General features: G+C 45.6%; 1 protein-coding gene across 1 annotated transcript; it reads left to right on the top strand.

Annotated features, from left to right (window-relative positions):
- Positions 1 to 2,227: 2,227 nt before the first annotated feature.
- LOC309386372 (ceramide synthase 4-like) lies at positions 2,228 to 23,933 on the top strand. Its single transcript, XM_081941671.1, has 10 exons — positions 2,228 to 2,529; positions 6,018 to 6,135; positions 6,589 to 6,707; positions 14,836 to 14,893; positions 15,218 to 15,268; positions 17,619 to 17,711; positions 18,971 to 19,099; positions 20,582 to 20,688; positions 21,672 to 21,828; positions 22,542 to 23,933. Exons 1-10 carry the CDS (start codon positions 2,360 to 2,362, stop codon positions 22,680 to 22,682), a joined length of 1,143 nt encoding a protein of 380 aa, XP_081797797.1. The 5' UTR covers positions 2,228 to 2,359; the 3' UTR covers positions 22,683 to 23,933.
- The last annotated feature ends 491 nt before the right edge of the window (positions 23,934 to 24,424 follow it).

The raw sequence follows: 24,424 nt of genomic DNA, 5'->3' as shown, positions 1-24,424 counted from the left end.
TGTAGAGAGTCTCCCCCTTCGGGGTCTTTTTGTGCAGGTCAGAGGGTGGCAGAAATTCCAACTTGGGGTCTGCTTCAGCCTCCTGGTGCAGGGCTTTGGGCGAAGGCTGGAGGGAAGCACCGCTGGTGGCAAAGGGCCTTGTTCCAGTGGGACTGTATCATGGCCTGGAACTGGCTGACCATTTCAGCCTGCTGAACCTCCAGGTGCTGGTACCTGGCCTTGCACTCCCACAAGTCTTCCCTCTGCTTGGAAAGCCCATGCTTGTAGTCCTCAGTGAGGTGTTTCTCCTGGGCCTCCTCGGTCAGATCCAATTTGAACTGAGCCAGCTATTTTGCCAACTTTTTCTCATGATGGCTCCTTAGCTCCAACAACTGTCCTACCAGAGACAGAAAATGAAGATCTTAAAGATATTATGAGCACAATTTTAGCAGAATACCTTAAGAGAAACAAAGAGCAGATGTGGGGGGATATGGACCTGGTCTATTGAATCAATTCAGCATATGCCAGAATTCATAATGTTCCAAGAGAGGTACACGTTAAATTTCTCAGGAGGACCACGAGAGATGAGGTACTAGGGGCCCAAAGGGAGGGACCTTTAAAATACCAAGACAAAGAAATTAGCATTCTAAAGCAAATCCCCAAAAAGATTAGCGAAAAAAGGAGGAAGTACGCTTCCTTATCAAAGAAACTATATAATAGAGGAATTTGGTTCAGATGGTTATTGCCAGAAGGAATGTTGATTTTCTGGGAGGGAAGTCGAGTTAGAATTAAGACAGTGGACGAGGCAGATGCTTTTATTAAAAAAACATTTTTCCCTCCCAGAGGACTAAGATAGCGGCGGTGGGGAGAAAGGCAGCAATGTGCAAGATATGGAGGGGGGGGCACGGCTCCACCTGGGAGCAGAGAGGAGGAAGCAATATCGAAAAGGCTCAGGTCACAAAAATAAAAATATCTGAAATATTATTGTAATTGTTGATATACTAGAAAGTGACAAAGAAAGAGATGATTGAACATGTTGTTGACATAAAGTTAGAATTCTCTTTATGCTATCCTTTACATGTTATTTTTAAAATTGTAAAAGTGTGAGATTTGGGGGGATTTCTATTGCCAACATGGGAGCTACTAAAATTTTCTATGTACCCTATTACCTTTTCCCTATAAATGTTTTTAAAACCAATAAAACTTTTTACAAAAAAAAAAAGATGACTCTGAGAAGACTCTGAGGATATAGATAAAAACCCCAGGTGGCCTCAACAACTCTCAGAGAGCTACCCCCTGTCTCTAAGAGTGCTAACAAGCAGATGACTGCAAATAATATAAACCCTTCGCTCCATTAAAGTCAATTAGAACTGAAGAAGCTTCTTGAATGAGAAGTGAAATGTTTTCAAAGAACCCCCCCCCCCGGGGAAATCTAGTTGCCTTTTGGAAAAAAATGCACCTTTGGAACATCCTTCTGAATATTGAGCTTATATTCCAAAGCAATTCCCCCCCATTTTAGGGTCATTGGTGAATTTGGTGGATCTTCATAAATGACCTTATCTAGGTCATTTATGAAGAAGTTGAAGAACACTATGCAAACATCAACTGTATATTAATGTAGTTCTATTGAGAACCGCACAGAGAGTGTGATTGGTCAGCCAACTGCAAAACCATCTAATGGTGGTACTATGCCATATTGTTCTGTCTTACCAAAAAGATGGCTACACTATACTTTATCAAATGCCTTTCTGGAGTCTAAGTATTCTATATCCTTAGCATTTCCTTACTCCACTGATTTTGTCAATCAAAGAAGGCAATCGGGTGTATTTCAATGACTTTTAACAAACCTATGGTGACTTCCAGTATTCATTTTGTTCATTTCCAGGTGCTCATGTAGAAATCTGATGCTTGTTGACCTTTTCCTGGATTTTCCCAGGTAGTATTGTCAATCTGATTTGTGTGTAATTTCCTGAATCAACGTTTTCCACTTTTTTGAAAATTGGGACCCCATCAGCTCTTTTCCAATCCTCCGGTGGTTCCCTTGCCCTCAAGGAGCAATGAAAGAAAGCTTCCACTCCTTCCCATTTCATTCCTATTATTAAGAATTAAATCTACTATAGTTGACCCTAGTTCTCTCTGCCACTTTTTGGGATGGCAAAGTTGTAAGCTAGGCATGTGATACATGATTCCAGAAGTGTTTCAATAATCCTTGAATTGCCTGTTTCCTGACTTGACCTAACATCAAGCATGGCAGAAAGGGAAGGAAATGGAGTAGTGTTGCTGGAGTAGAAAGGACTGAGAGGGGACCCTTCTTCTGAAAAAAAACCCCTCTATCAGTGTGCTATCTCACCCCCTGTCTTTCTTCTCTCTTCCCAGGGAGATGGCTCAGCTCACACAGTGGCTTTTGAGACAGGAATACTGGCTACCTCCAGGGTTCACCTGGGAGGACATGGAGGAGACGGAGGACATCCGCTATCCCCAACCCCGTCACCTCCTGCTCTGCCTTCCCATGGCTCTCCTGCTGATCGCCCTCCGGTTCTTCTTCGAAAGGCAAGCTATTGCCTTTGCTTCTGTCAACCAAAACCAAGGAGTAGTGGAAGGAAGAGACAACCCCCCGCACCTATTTGGAGGGACCTTTCCTTCCCTCCCCACACAAATGCTTGAAACAGTGGAATGTACCTTTTGCCTTTAGAAACCATTTTGGAGGAACTGAATTTGTAAGGTTGACAAATATGAGAGCCAAGGGAAGTTGAATATGGCATTATTATGTCTGACATTGCTTTGTTGTTTGCATTAGCTTCCTGTTCTGATCTAGGCTTCCCCAGCAGCATGGAGCTGAGTCCTCATTCCTATAAACCCCTTTTATTTAATTTACAGTGAATTCCTCTCCCACAGTCTTTCAAGACAATTCAAAATTACTGACTTTTATCAGGCTTGGAGAGTGGCTAGGTCAAAATCTTTCAGATGCCTGGCAAAAATGCAGGAATGAACTAATAGTCTCCTGCTAACACCCCTCCCTTTCGCTCCTCTTTTATTCCCCATGGGAGGGGCCATTCCCTGTCCACCTGTGGCTTTACTCCCAAGTTGATCCCTATTCTTTAGCTGTTCCCTTCGATTGGCAACTCCGCACATGTGCACACTGGGAACAGGCTCAAGCTGTTCTTCTGCCCCACTGATGTCTGAATTCCGAAGGGAGCTGATAACTGTCAGACGTCCCTGCCCCATCTCTGCTACTGATGCAGAGCACTTGTCAGAGCCTTCCCCAGACTCCAGGACTGGCCCATGTTCCTCCCCAACCTCCTCACTCTCTGAATCTGGTGGGCCACAACCCTTCCTAGTCCAGGAAGAGGCATGATCAGGGTCCAATATGAAGGTTTGCAAAGGCCCTCCTGGTCTTGGCTTCTACCTGTTCCTTAACCAGAAACCACAAGTCTAGCATCACCCTCAAATTACACCTGGTTCTGCTTGGAGTAGGGCAACCCTCTCCAAACGGGGCCCCATTTCTGTTAGGTTAGTGCAGTGGTGGGCAACCTTTTTTTTCAACTGAGCCAAATCTCACCAAAACCACGATTGAAATTTATTTTGAGAGCCACATTTTTAAAACCGAAAATACATAGGATGGTACACTGTTATTTATCTGTGGATGTTATATATTGACCTCAGAACCTGGCCGCTAACTTATTTTGCTGGCTCCTAGATTATGATATTCCGCAATTTTATGTCCACACACCCCTTTTCACATCAACCCTTTTTATGTCAATCCCACAATGTCACATTTCTCCCCTCGTGTCACATTTCACCCCCTCATGTCACATTTCTCCCCCCTCATGTCACATTTCCCCCCCCCTCCATGATGGCCATGGAAATGGAAAAGAAGGAAAGGAAAGGAAATGGGAAAGTAGAAAGGAAAGGATGAAGAAGGGAGGGAAAGGGAAGGGAAAAGAAAAAAGGGAAAAGGAAATAAGGAAAAGGAATGGAAAAGACAAAGGAAAGGAAATGGAAAAGAAGGAAAGGAAAAAGGAAAGGAAATGGAAAAGAAGGAAAGGAAAAAGGAAAGGAAAGGAGAAATGAAAGGAAAAAAATGAAAAGGAAAGGAAGATAGAAGAAGGACAGAAAGGGAAAAGAAAGAATGGAAAGAATTGGTACTGCTCAAAAGTCCAGTCTCAAGATTAGGTGGACCCCTTTGGCTCAGACAGTCCAATTCCATGCTGGTTCCCTCTCTCCCCAAAGCGAAGGGATCGCAGAAAGATTGCCCAGTCCAGAATGGGCTTCAGACGATGCAATGCCTTAGAAATATGCAGAGAAAAGCAGGCTACAACCAGCGAATCATGTTTTCCCAGGAACCAATGAAGCCCCATAGGACCAATGGGAATTCTCCATTCTGCAACGTCATCGGTATCCGGGCAGAATCTTCCTTGATTTCACCAATCATGGAAGAGAGAGTTCGGTGCAGACAGAGAGAAGGGAGGGAGGGGGGATATTTTCACTCACATTTTAAAACTTCTGCGCGGCGTTTCCTTGTTATCTGCGCAGCTTAGAGGGAACATTGGCGGCCGCCCGAGGAGGGAGGGGAGCGGGCGCCCGGCACACAGAAGAGCCGCATTAAAGTGTGTAAAGAGCCGCATGTGGCTCGCAAGCCGCGGCTTGCCGACCACTGGGTTAGTGCAACCCTTCCCAGGACAGGAGATGGAGAACACAATTACACCACAGTCATGCTAGGGTTGATGTCACTCCAGGTATTAAAGAATGCATTCCAGAATTTATGCTCTTTATCTACCTATTTTCTAAATGTCCTTGCAGCCAAGAATACAGTGTAACATGTTTCTTCTCTGTCAATATTTCATCCATCCATTTAAATAGGTTAAAAGTTAAATTTGCAAATTAATATATTAGGGAAGCAGTGGCTCAGTGGCTAAGACACTGAGCTTGTGAATCAGAAAGGTCGGCAGTTTGATGGTTCAAATCCCTAGCACCGCGTAACAGGGTGAGCTTCTGTTCATTGTCTCAGTTTCTGCCAACCTAGCAGTTTGAGAAAAGTAGAAAAATAGGGATCACCTTTGATGGGAAGGAACAGCGCCTTCGGTGTTTAGTCATGCCAGCCACATGACCACGGAGATGTCTTCGGACAGCGCTGGCTCTTCGGCTTAGAAACAGAAATGAACACTGCCCCCTAGAGTCGGGAATGACTAATACGACTAGAACGATTAGCATCTTAGCCACTGAGCCACTGTGTCCCCCTTTAGAACATAGAATAATAGAATTGAAAGGGGCCTTGGAGGTCTTTTAGTCAACCCCCCTGCTTGAACAGAAGACCCAATACCAGTTCAGGTAAATGACTGTCCAATCTCTTTTTGAAAGCCTCCAATGTTGGCCCACCCACAACCTCTGAAGGCAAGTTGTTCCGGTGGTTAATTATTCTAACTGTCAGGAAATTTCTCCTTTGTTCTCGGTTGCTTCTCTCCTTTGATTAGCTTCCATCCATTGTTTCTTGTACAAGCAAGAAGCAAGTCAAAATAGGTTGAACCCCCTTCTTCTCTTTGGAAGCCCCTCAAATATTGGAAGACTGCTATCATGTTTCCCCTAGTCCTTCTTTTCATTAGACTAGACATATCCAATTCTTATAACCTTTCCTCACATCTTTTAGCCTTCAGTTCCCTAACCATTTTTTTGCTTTTTTTCTGCACTTTCCAGAGTCTCAACATTTTTTTTTATCGAGTGGTAACCAAAACTGGATGCAATATTCCAATTGTGCTCTTACTAAAGCTTTGTAAGGTGGTACTAGAATGTTATGTAATCTTGATTCTTTGCCTCTATTAATGTAGCCTGGGATTGCATTGGCTTTTTTGGCTGTGGCCGCACACTGTTGGCTCCTGTTTAAGTGATTGTCTACTAGGACTCCAAGATCCCTCTCACATTTACCGGCATTAAGCCAAGTTTCCCCTAGGCTGGACCTATAAATTTGGTTTTTCTTGCCCAAGTGTAGACCTTTACTTTTAGCCAATTTTCATTCGCCTGACCAAAGCTGTTGCCTTTTCCAGGAAAATCGCAATCCCCTTGAGCAAAAAACTGGGTTTGCAAGAAAAGGTGAGATGGAAACCTCCTCCAAACCCAATCCTGGAAGCTTTTTACACAAAGTGGAGGAAAAATCCCCCAAAGGTGAGTTTTTTTCTACACAGGTTTGCAGATAAATACCACCCATCTCCCTCTCAGAGGGACAATGGGCAGTTTACAGCTCAAAGGATAAACATCATTCAGAAATAAAATATGTCAATATAATGGGAGCCTAATACAAACAATGGTAGAGTAAGGTAAAAATGAAAAGCTGAGTTGAGTGCCCTTCAGGTGTTAATCACTCCCAGGTTTACATGCCACACTGCAAGCCCTGTACAAGTTGGTAGAGCCAGGTCTTCACATTTTTCTGAAAGGTCAGGAGTGTGGAGGCCCACCTCTCTCTCTCCCCCCCCCCACCCTGTATCTCTGCATGTGTATTCATAGCAGAGAGAAATTGAGGAAAAATTAAAATCTGTGGCCTCTTGCATTCCCCAGCAATGTGGTTTTGGGACTTGGCTGTGCAGCTTTTCTCACCTGGTTCTTCATCTTGCCTTACAGGAAGAAATCAGAGGTTTAGCCAAGCAATGCGATCTCCAACCGAGGCAGGTAGAGAGGTGGTTCCGGTATCGACTGAATCAGAACCGGTGCAGTGTGACCAAGAAATTCTGTGAAGCCAGGTGAGTGGAATCCTTTGGGGCATGGTAATCCATATTTTATTTTATTTTTTATCCAATTTATATGCCGCACCCTCTCCACCAAGGGACTTGCAGCGTACAATTCATTACATGTAAAGAGCATTACAGTAATCCAGACGAGACATCACCAGCGCATGAGTGACTGTGCGAAGGGCATCCCAGTCCAATAGGGGGCGCAATTGGCGCACCAGGCAAACCTGGTGGAACGCCCCCCCCTTGCCACGGCTGCCACATGGTCATCCATAGACAGCCGGGCATCTAGGAGGACGCCCAAGTTGCGCGCCTGCTCCACGGGGGCCAGTTGGTCGCCCCAATGGCCAGCGATGGAGTCAGCTGGTTGAACCGAGAGGCCGGCAGCCACAGCCACTCCGTCTTGGAGGGGTTGAGTTTAAGTCTGTTGTCTCCCATCCAGACCGGTACGGCTTCCAAACACCGGGACATCACATCAACGGCCTCATTGGGGTGGTTCGGGGTGGAAATGTACAGCTGAGTATCGTCAGCGTACAGATGGTATCCCACCCCAAAACCACGGATGATCTCACCCAGCGGTTTCATATATGTGTTGAACAGGAGAGGCGAGAGGACCGACCCCTGTGGCACCCCACAAGTGAGTGGCCTCAGGGTCGACCGCTGCTCCCCTGCCAACACACATTGCGTCCGGTCGGAGAGGTAGGAGCAGAACCACTGTAAAACGGTGCCCGTTACTCCCAGCCCCTCCAGCCCGCGCAATAGGATACCATGGTCGATGGTATCGAAAGCCGCTGAGAGGTCTAACAGAACCAGGATAGAGGAGCAACCCCTATCCTTGGCTCTCCAGAGATCATCGACCAACGCGACCAAGGCCGTCTCCGTGCTGTGCCCGGGTCGGAAACCGGACTGGCGCGGGTCTAGATAGTCAGTTTCCTCCAGGTGGCATGGGAACTGTGTAGCCACCACACTCTCTACAACCTTCGCTAAAAAGGGAAGGTTGGAGACCGGACGATAATTAGCTAGCTCAGTTGGGTCCAGCGAAGGTTTCTTGAGTAAGGGCCTCACAACCGCCTCTTTCAAGGCAGCCGGTAGGAACCCCTCACTCAACGAAGCGTTCACCATTCCCAAGAGCCAGCCTCGTGTGACCTCCCAGGATGCCAGTACAAGCCAGGAGGGACATGGGTCCAATAAACATGTGGTGGCTCGCAGTCGCCCACGCAACCTGTCCAAATCATCGGAGGCAACAGAGTCAAACTCCTCCCATAATGGTCTCTCAAGACTGGCCTCGGACGTCTCCCCTGGATCACTGAGGGAGACCCATTCCCTCTGGATCTGAGCAATTTTATCCTGCAGATATTCCCCAAATTCCTCTGCCCTGCCCTGTAAAGGGGCTTCCCGCGGCCTCTGTGATAGAAGAGAGCGGGTCACCCAAAACAGGGCGGCAGGGCGGTTATCTGTGGATGCAATGAGAGTGGCACAATATCGACGTTTGGCCACCCTCAATGCCACAAGGTATGTCCTTAAGTAGGCTCTTACCTGTGTTCGGTCGGATTCGGAACGAGAGGATCTCCACCTGCTCTCTAGGCATCTCTTATGGCGTTTCATCACCCTCAGCTCCTTGGTGAACCAAGGGGCCAGGGTGGTTCTTTGCGATAGGAGAGGCCGCAGAGGCGCAACCCGGTCTAGGGCCCCGGCGGCCGCACTATTCCATGCGGCCACCAGGTCCTCCGTCCGGGAGTGGGTCAGGTCGACAGGAAGTGGCCCAAGCTCCGTCTGGAACCTTTCCGGTTCCATCAGGCGCCTGGGGCGGAACCATCTAGGACATTCTGGTTCCGCCTCCCCGCGGTGGGGGGTAGTACCAGGGAAGTCAAGCCGGAGAAGTGAGTGATCTGACCATGACAGGGGTGTGATGGCTAAGTCCCCTATTCCCAGATCACTCGCCCACTGGTCAGAGACAAAGACAAGATCCAGTGTGTGACCTCCCTCGTGCGTGGGGCCCTGAATTACTTGAGTCAGGTCCATGGCTGTCATGGAAGCCATGAACTCCCGAACCACCTCGGATGCTTCTCCCATCGACGGCAAGTTGAAATCCCCCATAACTAACAGTCTGGTGGTCTCTACTGCCATCTCTGCGATCAGCTCGAGGAGTTTGGGCAGGGCCGCTGATGTATAGCGATATGCACTCCATGTGGACCAGAGCATCTCTTAGTGGCCAACAGGATCTTTGTCACTGCTGATTTTAGAAGAAGATTCCAAGTGATTTAAGAAGGGTGTTTGTGTTGGATGTCTAGTAGGAATATGCCTGTTTGAAGAGTCTTTATCAATTGATCAAGGATGCTTCTCCCAAAGTTTCTATACTTAAGAATGGGTTTCTAAGCTTGAAGAAAGTTCACTGGGGAAAAGAAAGTCTTTGAAATGAATTGCTCCCCTGTGTAGTTGGATTCTTCCAGAAAGCCTTGGAGCAGAGGGAAGAAGAGAGTGGCTGAATCATCAGTTGGGATGGGGCAATGGAGAGAAGATGGCAAGGAAGTGAATGGCAGTAGGTACAATGTAGAACTGCTTAAATCATTATTTACATCTCTCTACATGCGAAAGAAAAAAACAATACCTCAACCTACCAAAATAGAACCATAAAAACAGACTAGTAGTACATGTCCAAATAGGTAAGAAAAGCCTCTCTACCCTAGATGAGTTCAAATCACCAGAACTAGATGGTTTACACCCCAGAATTCTGAAGGAGCTAGCAGATGCGATCTCAGAGTCACTGAACTATGTCTTTAAAGATCCCAGAGTATTGGGGAACTACCAGAGGACTGGAAAAGAATTGGTGAAGTTGATGGATCCAGGGATGGATCCAGGAAATTATAGACCAATCAGCCTGCCATCAATACCTGTGAAGATCCTGGAAAAGATTAACAAGCAATGAATCAGCGAACCCCTAGAGGCAAGCAAAGTTATAACTAGATGCCAAAACATATTATTGCATTCTTTGATAAAATGCCTAAATTAGTGGACCAGCAAAATTCTGTGAGCATGGTATGCTAGGACCTGAGTAAAGCATTTAGCAAAGTAGACCACAACCTATTACTTGATAAGAGAGGAACATGTGGAATAGATATCATCATCCTTTGGATTCATAACTGGCTGATACACTACAATCAACATTTAGCCCTCAATGGAACTACATCCGAGGGGAGTATGCAGTTGGATAACCCCCTTTCTTGGGTCCAGTACTCTTTGCCTTTGTCATCAATGATTTAGATGAGGCAATAGCAATAGCCCTTAGACTTATATACCGCTTCATAGTGCTTTTACAGCCCTCTCTAAGCAGTTCACAGAGACAGCATATTGCCCCCAACAATCTGGGTCCTCATTTTACACACCTCGGAAGGATGGAAGGGTGAATCAACCTTGAGCCAGTGAGATTTGAACTGCTGAACTGCAGCTAGCAGTCAGCAGAACTATCCTGTAGCACTGTACTCTAACCACTGTGCCACCTCAGCTCCTCAGAATAAACGGGGAACTCATCAGATTTGCAGATGACAACAAGCTAGGGCGAATAGCCAACACTTTAGAAGATAGGCTCAAGATCCAGAAGGATCTTGAGAGACTTGAACACTGGGCCTATCCCCTCCCCCCAAAAAGGCAAGACACTTCTTTCTCTTTTCCTTTCCCTTCACCATTTCCCCACTATTTTCATTTTATATTTTGATACATTTATTAAATCTTTATTTTAAAAAAGAAGGGCATTTGGGGGATGCAAAGGAGAGCATCCCCCTTCAGCATCTTACAATACTGGTAGCAATGAGTTTTGGCCTCCAAACCAGTGGAGGGGCCAATTAGGTTGTCAGAGAGCACATATGTTGGGTGTTCGTGACTGGCGATGCAAAGCAGGGAAATCATTTCAGTGGTTAGTCAGCCAAAACTGTAGTGGTATGGCGGCCTGGGTAGCTGGAACCAGCAGCAACCCAGGCCTGCCACACCACCGAACTGGTTACCTCGTTGCCGCTGTCACTGCTACCATCTTGTTTTTTAGTTCTGCTTATGCGCAGAACAATTTTTAACAGTTACCAGCAGTAAAGCTGGGCAGAACTCTCCACGCCTGAATCATTTTGTCAATGGAGAGTCATGTCTTGTCAGCCTCTGTTTCGCAATTGCTTTTGGCTGCCATTGAAATGGGGGGGGGGGGAGCATGGTATTTGGGAAGGGAAGCCTTAAGTACAGGAGAGATTGAAAATAGGTACTTTTGTTCTCACCATCCACTGTGCATGCTGGAAGTAGTGATGGGAGCCGCCAAGGCCAACTGTCCTGCATACCAACCTGATGATGTTTTTTTTTTCTTTCTTTTTTTTTTAAAAAAAAACAAAGTTTTATTGGTTTTTTAAAAATTTACAAGGAAAGGGGTAGTGGAAAGGTGTACAAATTTTGGCAGTTGCAAAGTGTGGTAGACGCCCCCTCCCTCCAAACTCATAGTATACATCTGAGTATAAATCATTAATACATAGTCATATATAATCAGCATATTAGTTCTATTGGTACTTTCAATCAATTTAATACATAGTAATATATGATCCACATGTTAATTCCATTACTACTTTCAGTCAGTTTATATCAACGAGATTTTCTTATTCATTTTTGTGATCTGAGCTTTCTTGGTATTGCCCCTTCTCCCCCCGCTGGCAGAGCTCCGGCTCCTCCCGTGTCCTGCATATCCGTTGTAGGATCTTCTGTTTTTTCTAGGTGTATTTTGTTTTTTTCCATAAAGGCCTGTGCCTCTATGGGTGTGTTAATTCTAATTCTTGTCTCCTCCCAGAATATCAACATACCTTCAGGCATCAACCATCTAAACCACACCCCCTTCTGGTATAATTTATTCGCTAGTTGCGAATAATTTTTCCTTTTTTCCCTAATTTTCTTGGGGATCTGCTTCAAGATAGTTATTTCCCTATCATGGTATGTCAGGGCCTGCCCCCTTTGTATACCCAGAATTTCGTCTCTTGTGCTTTTTCTAAGAAATTTAATATGAACCTCCCTGGGTACATTGTGTGTTCTGGCATAGGCTGAATTCACTCTATAGACCAGATCTATCTCCCATTCCATCTGTTGTTTTTCTTTGTGTGTGTATTCAGCCAAAATGTTTATCATGATGTCCCTTATGTTTTCATCATCTGCTTCCATCACGTTTTGAAATCTAAGATAAAAGGACATTCTCTCAAATTCTGTTTTCATTTGTTGGGTATCAAGTTCTTTGTTTCCCTTCTGCACCGCCTCTACCCCCCCCCTCACCTCCGCCACCCCACCCTCCACAAGGTCCAGTCTCTGTGAGTTCTTATAAATTTGGGCTTGGTTCTCTTTAATTTCTTCTTTCATTTCCTTTAATTGTTTCTTAATTTCCTCTTGTCCCTGTAGTAGTTGCTGAAACATTTGTTGCCAATCCATCTCTGTACTTTTAGGTTGCATCAGGTCTGTAATCTTTGATTGTGTAGCAGGACTGGATGTTGCTGATGTCGGGGCAGAGGTAGCAAAGCCAGGCTTTCCAGGGGGTGGTCTTTTAGGAGACATAGTTTATAGAATAAAGAGTTCAGTCAGTGTAGAGAATGGACAGCTGGATCAGCAGAGCAGCTAGATGAGTCCAGGAGGCAGAAGGTCCAAGCAGGAGAGAATTTCTCTAGTCAGCCTGGCAATAGAGTAGAATTTTTCACCCCAGAGAATTCAAAGAATAACAATCCACAAGAGATTCTTCTGGTTAGCATGGAGACAAAAACCGGAAGCCTGAATTTTTCAAGGTGGAGTCAGGTTTCACAGTTCATGAAGACAACGGAAGTGTGCCATCTTGTCCTGCCAGCTTCGGGCTCAGAGGCATAACAAAGTTTTCAAAAACTCCCAAAGTCCTCGGATCATCAATAAATTATGGAGTTAAATTCAATGAAAGTCACTTTAAGCAAGGGTGTGGCATCATTGGTTGGCTCTCCCCCCTCCTCCTTCCCCTGGGGCTGAGAGCAGAATTGTTCCAAGCCGCCTGTCCGAGGGGGGGGGGGAAATCCCCCTACCTCCAGCCTCGCCTCCAAAGTTAGCCGAAAGTAAAAGTTTTAAAATGCTGAAAAGTTCTTCAAATCAACAAAGGGAGTGAAGGGGGGTATGCGCCTCACCACACCGCTGCTGCTTCCTTCTGCTTTTTCATTCTCCGATCAGCCTGTTGCGAAGACGCTTTATGCGCCCTCCAATACTGCTCCCCGGTGCCTGGAGCGAGGCGGGGGGCCCCCACCAGCCGCCGCCGATGCAGGGATCCCCCGCGATGCCGCCACTCCGGCAGGACGCCTCTTCGGGGCGTCCTGTGCCCCCCAAGGAGTGGGGAAGCCCACCGGGGAGCTGGAGCGAGCAAACGAGTTGCCTGTCACCGTCAGCCACCGGAACCGGAAGTCCTGATGATGTTTTTTGAAGATGGATCCCACATGACACCTGAGGGATTTACACATTGGACAAGGGATGGGGTTACCAGGGGTGAGGGGGTTGGGTTACATATTGATATGTATGATTACGCGCGCTTTTGCCTCAGATCTTGCTTTGCTTAGCTGCTGTCTTTTCATAACCAGTAAAAGTACTCTTAATTCTGAAACATGGAGTTAAGTGATTTTTTTCTTGGTTATTGATGGAGGCTGCTGTGACCTGTCTCTTCTGTGAACAACAACCAAGCTAGTCATCTCGCCCTATTCAGACATGGATGGAGAAGAGTTACATTTTGCAGAAGAGAAAATTCCAGGGCCATAGGTGTCAGCCCTGAAGCCAGTTTGGGAGCATCTTCAGGGCTGCTGTGGGAATGTGAGGGGGGGGGATAGAGATAGCTAGGGGGGATGTGTGGCCAAAGCAACATTCTTTTCAGTGGGAGCCAAGGTGCTGTGGCCCGCTAGTGGCCAGCTGAGTTGGCAGCAGATTCAGAAAGTGAGGAGGGGGTTGGGGAGGAACATGGGCCAGTCCTGGAGTCTGGCGAAGGCTTTGTCAGAGATCTGTGTCAGAGGCAGAGAGGGGGCCAGTTATCAGCTGTTTTCAGAGTCAGACATCAGTGAGGCAGAGGAACAGCTGGAGCCCGTTCCCACTGTGTGCATGCACAGTTGCCAGACGAAGGGAACAGCTAAAGGACAGGGGTCGACTTCGGAGTAAGGCCACAGGTAGATGATGAATGGCCCCTCCCAGAAGAAATAAAAGAGGAGCAAATGGGGAGGGGAGTTTTCAGGAGACAATTAGTTCGCTTAATTAGTTCGTGACTCTCCCAGACTCCTTGCCAAGTTTTGCAGATATCGGCCTGTCCGCTCTCCAAGCCAGAGAAGGTCTGGGGTTTGTGTCAGAACAAGGAGTTTGCTTCATGCTCTTGGGAAGCCTCGGTCAGAACACAAGGATGCCCTACCAGGTATTGGTGGAGTGTGGATAAGAGCCAACCAGAGCAGAGACTACGATCTGATTGGGCCATGTGATGGACTTGTGACCTGGGGGCAAGAACTTGGGGTTTTGATTTGGGTGTGGAAAACTCCAGTCCTTCAGGGATATTGATGGAGTTGGCAAAACTGACTTCTCTGATTAAAGAAAAGAACATCAGTACTTTTGTTTCCACATGGAAACCGCAAAAAAATAAATAAATTGCGTGCCAAACTAGCAGTAATGCCAGCAGCAACCCCTGCTGGTAGCATAGGGAATTCTATTGTGAGTAGAGGAGTGGAGTCCTCTTCTCATGAAATACCTCTGAACCCGCTTAATTGTGTTAATGATCGATATGATAGATTGATAAATCTTTATAGAAATGGCTTGTTCATATTATTAGGGAAAAGCAAAAAGCTGTGATTTGATGTTAATTCCTTATTCTAGTGCAACAGAGCGAGTTGGAAGTCAATGCTTCCTTGTTCCCCTTTCCCTACCTTTCCTCAGTTCTCTCCTCCCTTTCCCCTCCCTTCTCACTAATCTTTTATTTACTTTTGTCTTTTGCATTTTATATTACTTTATAGCCCAATGGCTTCAGAAGTGAGGGCTGTTGGAGCAGTCTCAATCCTCTGTCAGCTTGACTTTGTATTCCCTTCTAGCACTAGAAGCTCTGGAGCTCCCATCCTGTTGTCCAATTGTACCCTGATGCTTTTTTCTGATTGTTTTCCAGCTGGAGAACAGTGTATGCCATCATTCTCTCCTTCATGGCATTGGCCATCCTTTACGATGTGAGTGCCAAATTTCCCTACTTCTGTTTGTCAGAAAACAAACAAACTGGTCATATGTAATGCAGGTATTGGACTTCTCTGCCTCCCACCTCCTAACATTTACTTTACTTTACTTTTATTTAGATTTTTATACCGCCCCCTCTCCCCAAATGATACATTTTTGATTAGCAAAAAGGGGTCCATTTTTCAGCCCTTTCCAATATCTTAGAGACTATGGTTGCCTTGTGGTCTCCTTTCCCTTCCATCGTCCCCTTCATGTCAGATCTAAAGAAGTGTTGGTGGGCTATTATGATGTCATTCCTAATGAATGGTGTCTTCTTGCAGAAACCCTGGTTCTGGAATGTCCGTGAATGTTTGGATGGGTACCCACTGCAGGTAACTCATTGGTTGATATGTGAATGAATATTTCAGTGGAAAAGTATCATACGAGGCCAAGTGTAAGGAACATGTCCTGGGCAAAATCACTGGACTTTTCTGGCTTTCTTGACAAATCTATCATCCAAAAGATGGAGGAGGGGACTAAAGTTATAGCTATTTTGGACTTTGCTCACATTTGCAAACCAGTAGTGAAGGTAAGTTGATTTCACCCCTGAATTTAATATCAGAACCTGGGAAAACCCTGGACAAGATTTGTGAACATATAGAAATGAATAAATTGATTATGAGAAGTCAGCATGGGTTTGTTAAAGACAAATTATGCCAAACAAACCATATTACCTTCTTTAATGAAATGACTAAATCAGTGGACAAAGGAAATGCTGTGGATATAGTATACTTAGACTCCAGCAAGGCATTTGATAAAGTAGACCATAACCGCCTTCTTGGTAAGGTAGAACAATATTGGATAGACAGCATCACCACCCAATGGATTTGCAGTTGGTTGATCAACCACATTCAGCAAGTGGTCCTCAATGGAACAATGTCTAGGTAGAAGCATACAGTGGTAGTACCTCAAAATATTGTCTTGGTCCCAGTGCTCTTCAACTACTCAAAAACGGCCTAGATGAAGAGATGGAAGGGGTGCTCAAGGATGCTTTCCCCAAAGATGGTGGGGGGGGGGGATTGTTAACATTTGGAATACCTTGTCTGATTCTGGTTACCATGATGCCAAAAAAATGCTGAGGCCCTAGACAAAGTGAGAGAAGAGCAACAAAGATGATATGGAGTCCAGAGGATAAATTGCATGATGAATGATTAATGGAACTACTATATGTATGTTTAGGCTAATGAAGAGCAGGCTGATGGTAAACTTGTTAACAGTCTACGAGGACTAGAAGGGCCATCACAGGGCAAATTTATTCTCTACAGCCTTGTTCCCCAACCCCCGGGCCGCGGACCGATGCCGGTCCGTGGATCAATCGGCACCGGGCCGTGCGGCCGCGCACGTGCCTAGAGTACGCCGCACACTAGTTTCTAACTGCCGCGCAGCGCCAGCATCGCATATTTGGTGTGGACACGCACACACGGTCTCCAGCCAGCTCCAGCTAAACGCAGTTCATTGCCGCCTGACTTGTGTGACTTCAGGATTCTCCTTAATCAGTGTAGGTCAAAAATAAAAAAGGGAAAGGGGCACTTCAAAACAAGCGCCCCTTTCCCTTTTTTCTTATCGACCCACAATGATTAGGGAGGATCCTGAAGTCGGGTGGGGCTGAGAAGCGAGGAGGGAGAAAAAGAGACAGAGGCCAAGGAGCTTCCCCCCCGCCCCTCCCAGCAAAACTCTAACCGGGGAGCCGGGCGGGCAGTAGTAAATTAGCCGATCACGCGGCGTGATCGGTTAATTTGCTACTGCCCACACGGCGTGATCGGCTAATTTGCTACTGCCCGCCCGGCTCCCCGGTTAGATTTTTGCTGGGAGGGGGCGGGGGGGAAGCTCCTTGGCCTCTGTTTCTTTTTCTGCCGCCTCGCTTCTTGGGGCTGTTTTAAGACTGGTGGACTTCAATTCTCAGAATTCTGTGAGTTGAAGTCCACCAGTCTTAAGAGCCAATTTTGCCCAGGGATCTGCAAAATTGGCTCTTAAGACTGGTGGACTTCAACTCCCAGAATTCTGGGAGTTGAAGTCCACAAGTCTTCAAGCTGTCAGGTTTGAAGACCCTGGGTTTTTTTTTTTCCTAAAGGGTTAGGGGTGCAAAGGGTCTTGCAACTTGACAGCTTTAAGACTTGCACACTTCAATGCTGGAGTTCCTGAGCAAACATTTTGGTTGCTAAGCAGGAGCGTTGTTAAGTGATACTGACATTATATAACACTGGAAACATCTCGTTGCAAAGAAACAAGCTCAGGGTTCTCATTGATTTGGCATTCTAGTGAGTTAAATAAAATAAATCACTTTATATTCATTTTTTGGTGTAGCTGTATTTTATTTTGAAGGCATGTTTAAATACAATTAAATTAAAATTATTAAATCAAAACAAGCGGGCCACGGAAAAATTATCAAACATTTACCGGTCCGCGGCGATAAAAAGGTTGGGGAGCACTGCTCTACAGCACCCGAGGGCAAGACCAAGAAAAATGGGTCTGGATAAATCCTTTTCAGGCATGAAATGTTAAGAGAAGCCCCATGCACACGGGGGCTCTCTAGGACAGCATTTCCCAAACTTGACAACTTTAAGACAAGTGGACTTCAACTCCTAGAATTCTCCAACCACCATGAACACAATACTAGGATCTTGTCTTTGGAAGCTGACAATTGAGACTACATGACCCCATTTGTCCATTTATGCATTGCAGCCTACCCAGGTGAGCCTTTTGGGCTACTACCTCATGCAGAACTCCTACTATTGGTCCTTGCTCATTACAATGCCTTTTGACATCAAACAGAAGGTGAGTGAGCCCTGGCAGAAGAGATGTGGTCCTGCTGGTTAGGAAGCCCCATTCAGATTCCAGAAGGAAATGTGTGTCTTCCTTTTGGTGCACTACCAGCATTTATGCCTTTCAGTTAATTTATGCAGCAGCCCATCTGGCCATTGCAGCTCAGGTAGTTCATTTGAAAGCTCCACAGTCAATCAAATAAAGAGAAGTAAAACAAAACAAAGCAAGGGACAGAGCTAGTTTGGTGCATCTTAAGGTGCAAAACTATATGCTACAAAAATCGTGGGTATGACCTTTAAGGGCTCATAGGGCAGTGTTGGCTAATCTTTGCAGTGTGCCAAAATGGCGCAGTGCGCAAATGTGTCCATGCATGCGTGTCACAAAAAGGTAGGGCAGCTGCCCGGTGTGCATGCACGCATGAGCACACCAAGAAGATGATCTTGCAGTTTCCAGCGCAAGAATGCGCACTGGACAGCTGGTCTTCATGCACACATGCATGCCAGAAACCAGAAGACCAGGTAGCCATTGTGCATGCGCACGCCAGAAACTGCAATATCATCTTCCCAGCTCATGCATGCGTACCAGCCAGCTGCTCTTTCAGTTTCCAGCATTCCACGCAGGTGAAGACTACCCGGCTGGTGTGCCAGAACCTGGAAGATCAGCAACGTGCGACAGCTTGAGGGAGATCGCTCTGCATGCCATTTCCAGCACGTGTGTGATTGGTTCACCATCACGGTCATAGGGCAACAGTTTTTGAAGCAATGTACCTGATACGGGCTAACATTTGGAATGCACCCAAAATCTGGCATTGATGAAGTTGTGCCAGCTTCAGGGCTCCTGGCTGCTGCTGCACTGCTGTGCTGCTAAATGAGATTATATGATCTTCATTTTCAATTTTCTGTGACAGTTTCCCAGCCAGTCTCACAATCCCTTGCTACCTTCCTCCACCCAGCAGCAGCCAGATACCCATTTGCTGGGAAGAGGAAGGGGGAAAGGAAGGGAAAAGGAAGGAAGGAAGACGGGAAGGAGTGGGGAGGAAGGGAAGGAAGGCAGGATGGATGGATGGAAGGAAAGAAAGACAGGAAGGAAGACAGGAAGTATTTCCAATACTCTTCACAAAGTTCCCAAAGGTAAGAAAATATTTCTGAAAGAATGACTCAACAGGACACAGTCATCTAATTCCACTCAAAACCCCTTCCTCATAATGGGATGCATGGCCCCCCCTGGAGGAGCTACAAAATCAATAGCTCAGTTGTCTCCTCTTCCTGCAGGACTATAATATGGTAATTGTCCACCATGTGGTCACCATCTTCCTCATCGGCTTCTCCTATTGCGTCAATTTCATCCGTATCGGTTCATTGTTCATGTTCCTACACGATGCTCCCGATTGCCTGCTGTATGTAAGTTAATGCTCAAGAACACTCTTCCTCTACCCTAAGATTTAAAAAAAAGAATATTCTTCTCCTTCCTCTCTTTTTGAAAACAAAAACCCAAAGCAAAACCCCCATCCTTGTTTTTTGAAAAGAGGAAATCAATCTAGGAAAGAAATTATACCAGCCTTCTCTTGCCTGCAGTCTGCCAGACGTGTTGGGATCAGATAAATAATTGAAGCTATAAGTCCCAATCTGGAAGGCTTCTTTGAAGGTCGAGAAAAGACAAAAAGAAAATACTAATTCACAGAAAGAAGCAGCATGGGGGGAAAAAAAGGGGGGGGCTGAAATTGTTTCAAATTTTAGATATCCAGTTTTGAGTTTGAAAGTATGATTGTTCTGTATTCAACACAGAATGTTTGGAAATGAGCTAACCTTCACTTGCGGGAGACTAAAATATTCCCATCAGGCTTTCCTTGCAAGCTGGTCTGCATCCAGGTTCCTCTTTAGCGTTTCATATTCTGCAAACTACAATTCCCAGGATCCCACTGGGAGACAGAATACAGGTGCTGCAGCCTAAACCCACAGAAATTTGCTATCATATTCTGAAAGACAAGTGTTCTCACAACGGGAGCCTCAGCCACTCAACAGTTTCTGTCCCAAAGATGCTTTTTCAAGAAGCAACTGGACTTTCTGGTTTTTCTTTGAAGATGTTTTGCTTCTCATCCAGGAAGCTTCTTCAGCTCTGACTGGATGTTGAGGAATGGAAGGATTTATACTCCTTGCAGACAGCTGGTCATTTGCATTCTTTCACTGAGTTGTTGAGGCCACTTGAAGGTTTATCTTTGTCCTCAGGGTCATCTGAGTGATGTGAATGGGTATGGAGCAGTGCTGGGATTCAAATAATTTAACAACTAGTTCTCTTCTCTAATGGCTGGCTGGGCGTGGCCATGGTGGGTGTGGCCAGGGGGTGTGACAGGCAGCACTTGGCCTCCTGCACCCCCCTGGGAGCAAAAATGGGCCACAAGGGGGAAGCGTTGCCACGCCCAACCCCACAACTCATTTTGGGCCTAGTAGCCCTCCCTGCAGCCTCCTGGGAGCCGAAACAGGGTGCATGGGGACTTCTGGAAGGGGAGGGAAAGGAAGGGGAGGGGCCAGACAGCAATTTAACAACCAGTTCACCTGAACCGGCCCAAACTGGCTGTATCCCACCATGGTGTGGAGCCTCCTTGGCTGCAGCCAAATGGCACAACCTCCAAGTGGCCTCAACAACTCAATGAAAGAATGCAAATGACCAGCTGTCTGGAAGGAGTGCAAATCTTTCCATTTCCCCACCATCCAGTCAGAGCTGAAGAAGCTTCTGGGATGAGAGGAGAAACATCTTCAAAGAAAAACTAGGAAGTCCAGTTGCCTCTTGAAAAAGCATCTTTGGGGCAACCAGGACCTGAATGACTGAGAATCTCACTAGACATCAACAACAATTTCTCCTTCTTTTTCTCTCTTTTTCCCCAGAGTGCAAAGATGTTTAACTACCTGAAGTGGCAGAAAACCTGCGACACACTCTTTATCCTTTTCGCCCTGGGATTCATCTTTGCTCGTGGCATCTTTTTCCCTTACAGGTACGTTTTGGGAATGCATGGCAAAAGGGCAGGAATTTGACAGCACAATTGCAGTGGCATCTTTTTTTGACATTTCCCCTCACATCTTGGGACATCTTTTTTTATATTGTGATGACCAGAATGGGATGTAGTATTCCAAGTGTGGTCCTACTAAGGCTTTGTTAATACCACTTTACAAAGTCTTAGTTCAGCCATACTTGGAATTCGGCATCCAGTTTTGGTCACCACGATATAAACAGGATGTTGAGATTCTGGAAAGAGTGCAGAGAAGAGGAACAGAGATGATTAGGGGACTGGAGGTTAAAACAGATGAAGAACAGTTGCAGGAATTGGGTAGGTCTCATCTAGAGAAAAGAAGGACCAGGGGGTGACAAGATAGCACTCTTCCAATATTCCAGGGACTTTTACAAAGATTATGGGGTGGGAGAGTCAAACTGTTTTCCAAAGCACCAAAAGGCAAGGCAAGAAATGATGGATGGGAACTAACTAAGGAGACAAGCATCCTAGAACTAGGGAGAAATTTCCTAACAGTGAAAGCAATCAACCAATGGAGTAGCTTGATTTCAGATGTTGTGGGTGCTCCCTCACTGGAGGCTTTCAAGAAGAGGCTGGATGGCCATTTGTCTGAAATGGTATAGAACATCCTGTTTGAGCAGGGGTTGGGATAGATGACCCCAAAGGTATTTTCCAAGTCTATCATTCTATGTTCTATCTCATCTTGTAACTGATATAAACAAGTAGAAGTTTCAACCTGCATGTCACCCATCAAACTTCCAGAGTTAGGAGGTAACCATCTGTTATTCTCTATTAAAATACTTCGATCTTAATCAATGTTGGCTAAAGCTGTTCAGATCATCTGTTCTTGTTTTGAAGCCCAAATGGATAACCTGAATTCCTAACTGGATTGATTATCTCAGCCTTGAAAAATACGGAGGAGATAACCATTTTCCTCTTTCTTTTTCCATCCCCTCTCCCTCCTCAAGGGTTCTCTACAACATGTATTACTATTTGGCGGAGCTCCATCAGCCTTATTTTGGCTACTACTTCTTCAACGCCCTCCTGTTGCTCCTGTATTTTCTCGATGTTTTCTGGTCCTGTCTGATCCTCCTCATGATTTATAGGTTCCTGATCCATGGCAAGGTAAGGACAGAAATTGGGCATTCGTGAATTGGGCACTCAGCACTCATGAAGGTGGGAACCGTAGGCACATATTGGAGAGACAAGGAGAAGGCCACCCATTACTCTAGTTGAACCCTGCTCCAATTTCATTTTCATTCCACGTTAATAATAATAATTAATAATAATTTATTAAATTTCTAGACCGCCCCCTCTCCCCGGAGGGACTCGGGGCGGTGTACAGGAACAAATTTGAAACACACAAACAATCATGCACATAGGTAAAAATCAAATTAAATTAACAACCCCTGTACAATTTATAAAAATTAAAAACAGACCTTAAAACCAATCTTAAAAATTTAGAAATAGAACTGAGGTGGGACAGGTGGAATTAGGCCAAGCCGGCTAGCTTGGGTCTGCTGCAGGATTCCTTGGTCCTGCTGATGCTCACTCTTGTCTCTAATTTCCCCCAGTTTGAACTGTAGATTACAAGCTCTGCAGGGCACTTGAACACTGGGCCCTATCTAAAAAAAAATGCAATGCAATGTAGAGAAAAGTAAAGTATTACATGTAGGCAAGAAAAACCAAAAGGACACATACAGACTGGGTGAAATCAGGCTTAATAGCAGTAGTAACCATGGGAGGGATCTTGGAGTCTTAGTGGACAGCCAGTTAAATATGAGCCATCCGTGTGCGGCAGCAGCCAAAAGAGCCAGTTCTCTATTTCTCTGTTGTAGTTGGGAAAAGATGTGCGGAGCGACTCAGAGAGCAGCGAGGAGGAAGACGTGGATGAAGTGGATCAGAAGGCAGAACAAAGCAAAAACAAAACAGCACCATTGTCAAGGAATTGCGTAGCAGGTGTCCAAATGAAGTCATAGACACTAACATGAACTTCTAGTTTTACATAAATAAATATGCTTGGGATTAGTATTTACAGCAGACAGGGATGCCACACGGAGGAGGGGGTCAAGCTGTTTTCCAAAGCACCTGAAGGCCAGAGAAGGAAAAATGGAAGGAAACTGACCAAGGAGAGATTCTACCGGGAAAGAAGGAGAAATTTCCTGATAGTGAGAACAATCAACCAATGGAACAGAAGTTGTCTTTGGAAGCTTCATCACTGGAGGCTTTCAAGAAGAGATTGGACTGCCATCTGTCAGAAATGGTGTAAGGTCTTCTTGGGCAGGGGGCTGGACTAGATGACCTATGAGGTCCCTTTCAACTGTTACTCTAATTCTATTCTATTTTCCATTTCCATTTCTTATTCCTATTCCTATTATTCCTATTATTCCTATTATTCCTATTATTCCTATTATTCCTATTATTCCTATTATTCCTATTATTCCTATTATTCCTATTATTCCTATTATTCCTATTATTTCTGTTTCTACTCTGTTGTCAGGCAACATCATGAGGTAAATCAAACACACACAGCGCTCACAGAAGATAAAGGTGGGGAAAAGGGGAAATTCCCCCTTTACACCCAGGGCAACTAATCATAGCACAGATTGCCTCATGCGGGAGACAGCACTCTCTGCAATGGAGCTGTGTGCATGAGTATGTACTTGCCAGCCACTTGCATGAATCATCCCCTCTTCTTCCCCCCACCTATCTGCAAAGCCGGAAATGTTGGGGAACTCTGCCCTAGGATATAAAATGAGAATGAACACCCCCTCCTTCTAGCACTGATGAGGTCACCTAGTATGGTCATGAAATGTCTGCCAGAAAACAAGCAAATTGTTTGGGTCCCATCGATCTCTCTTGGGACGCTGCCATTCTGGTGGGAGGGGGGAGGCTTGGGGAAATTCTTTTGCATGAGGCTTTCCTTTGTTCCTTTCGTGGCTTCGATGTACCTTTGGGGGAATTGGGAGGGGGGAAGAATGTACCTCTGGCCATCTGTTTTGTCTCACCACTGGAGAAGCAAGACGGTGGCACCTGGGAACTGCCTGTTATCACCTTCTCAGCCTAAAGTTCTCACCACATCTTCGCACCTTGGGATTGGCTCGAAGTTGAACTGGACTTTGGGAGGGGCCTCGGAGAAAGTGGTTTAACCTAACACTTTAGTGAAATTCAGATCCTGCCTACACTCTCTCTGCTATCACTGTCCTCCAATAAAAGTTCCTTTTGAAATGCTTTTCGTTTCAAGAGTTCTGCTTTCCTGAGAAGGATGGTGAGGCAGGGCCTTACACAAGGTCAGAGAGCACCAAGAACCTCTCACTTCAACCCTGAGCCAACATAACATACGGTTTGGCTAGTCTAGAGAAAAGAAGGACTAGGGGGGACTTGATAGCAACATTCCTATATTTGAGGGCTGCCACAAAGTAGAGGGGGAGAACTTATTTTCCTTTTTATCATATGTGGTCGTTATATACAAATGCCAAGGATTTTTGGCATCAGATAAAGACATGGTTGGAAGAGATGTTAGATCAAAACCAGAACTATTCCTATTAGGAATAATAAAAGAAAAATATAGTAAAGGAGTGACATATTTAATGCTGCATGTGATAACCGCAGCAAGATTAGTATATGTGCAAAATTGGAAAACCGAAAATGTCCTCATCAAAGAAGAGGTAATAAAGAAAATTTTGGATTTTGCAGAAATGGACAGACTGAGACTAGAAAT

The sequence above is a fragment of the Natrix helvetica genome, assembly GCF_964273705.1.
Source record: "Natrix helvetica genome assembly, chromosome: 1".
Taxonomy (NCBI): Eukaryota; Metazoa; Chordata; class Lepidosauria; order Squamata; family Natricidae; genus Natrix; species Natrix helvetica.
Note: the sequence above shows the minus strand (reverse complement) of the source record. Positions and strands in the feature narration are given on the sequence as shown.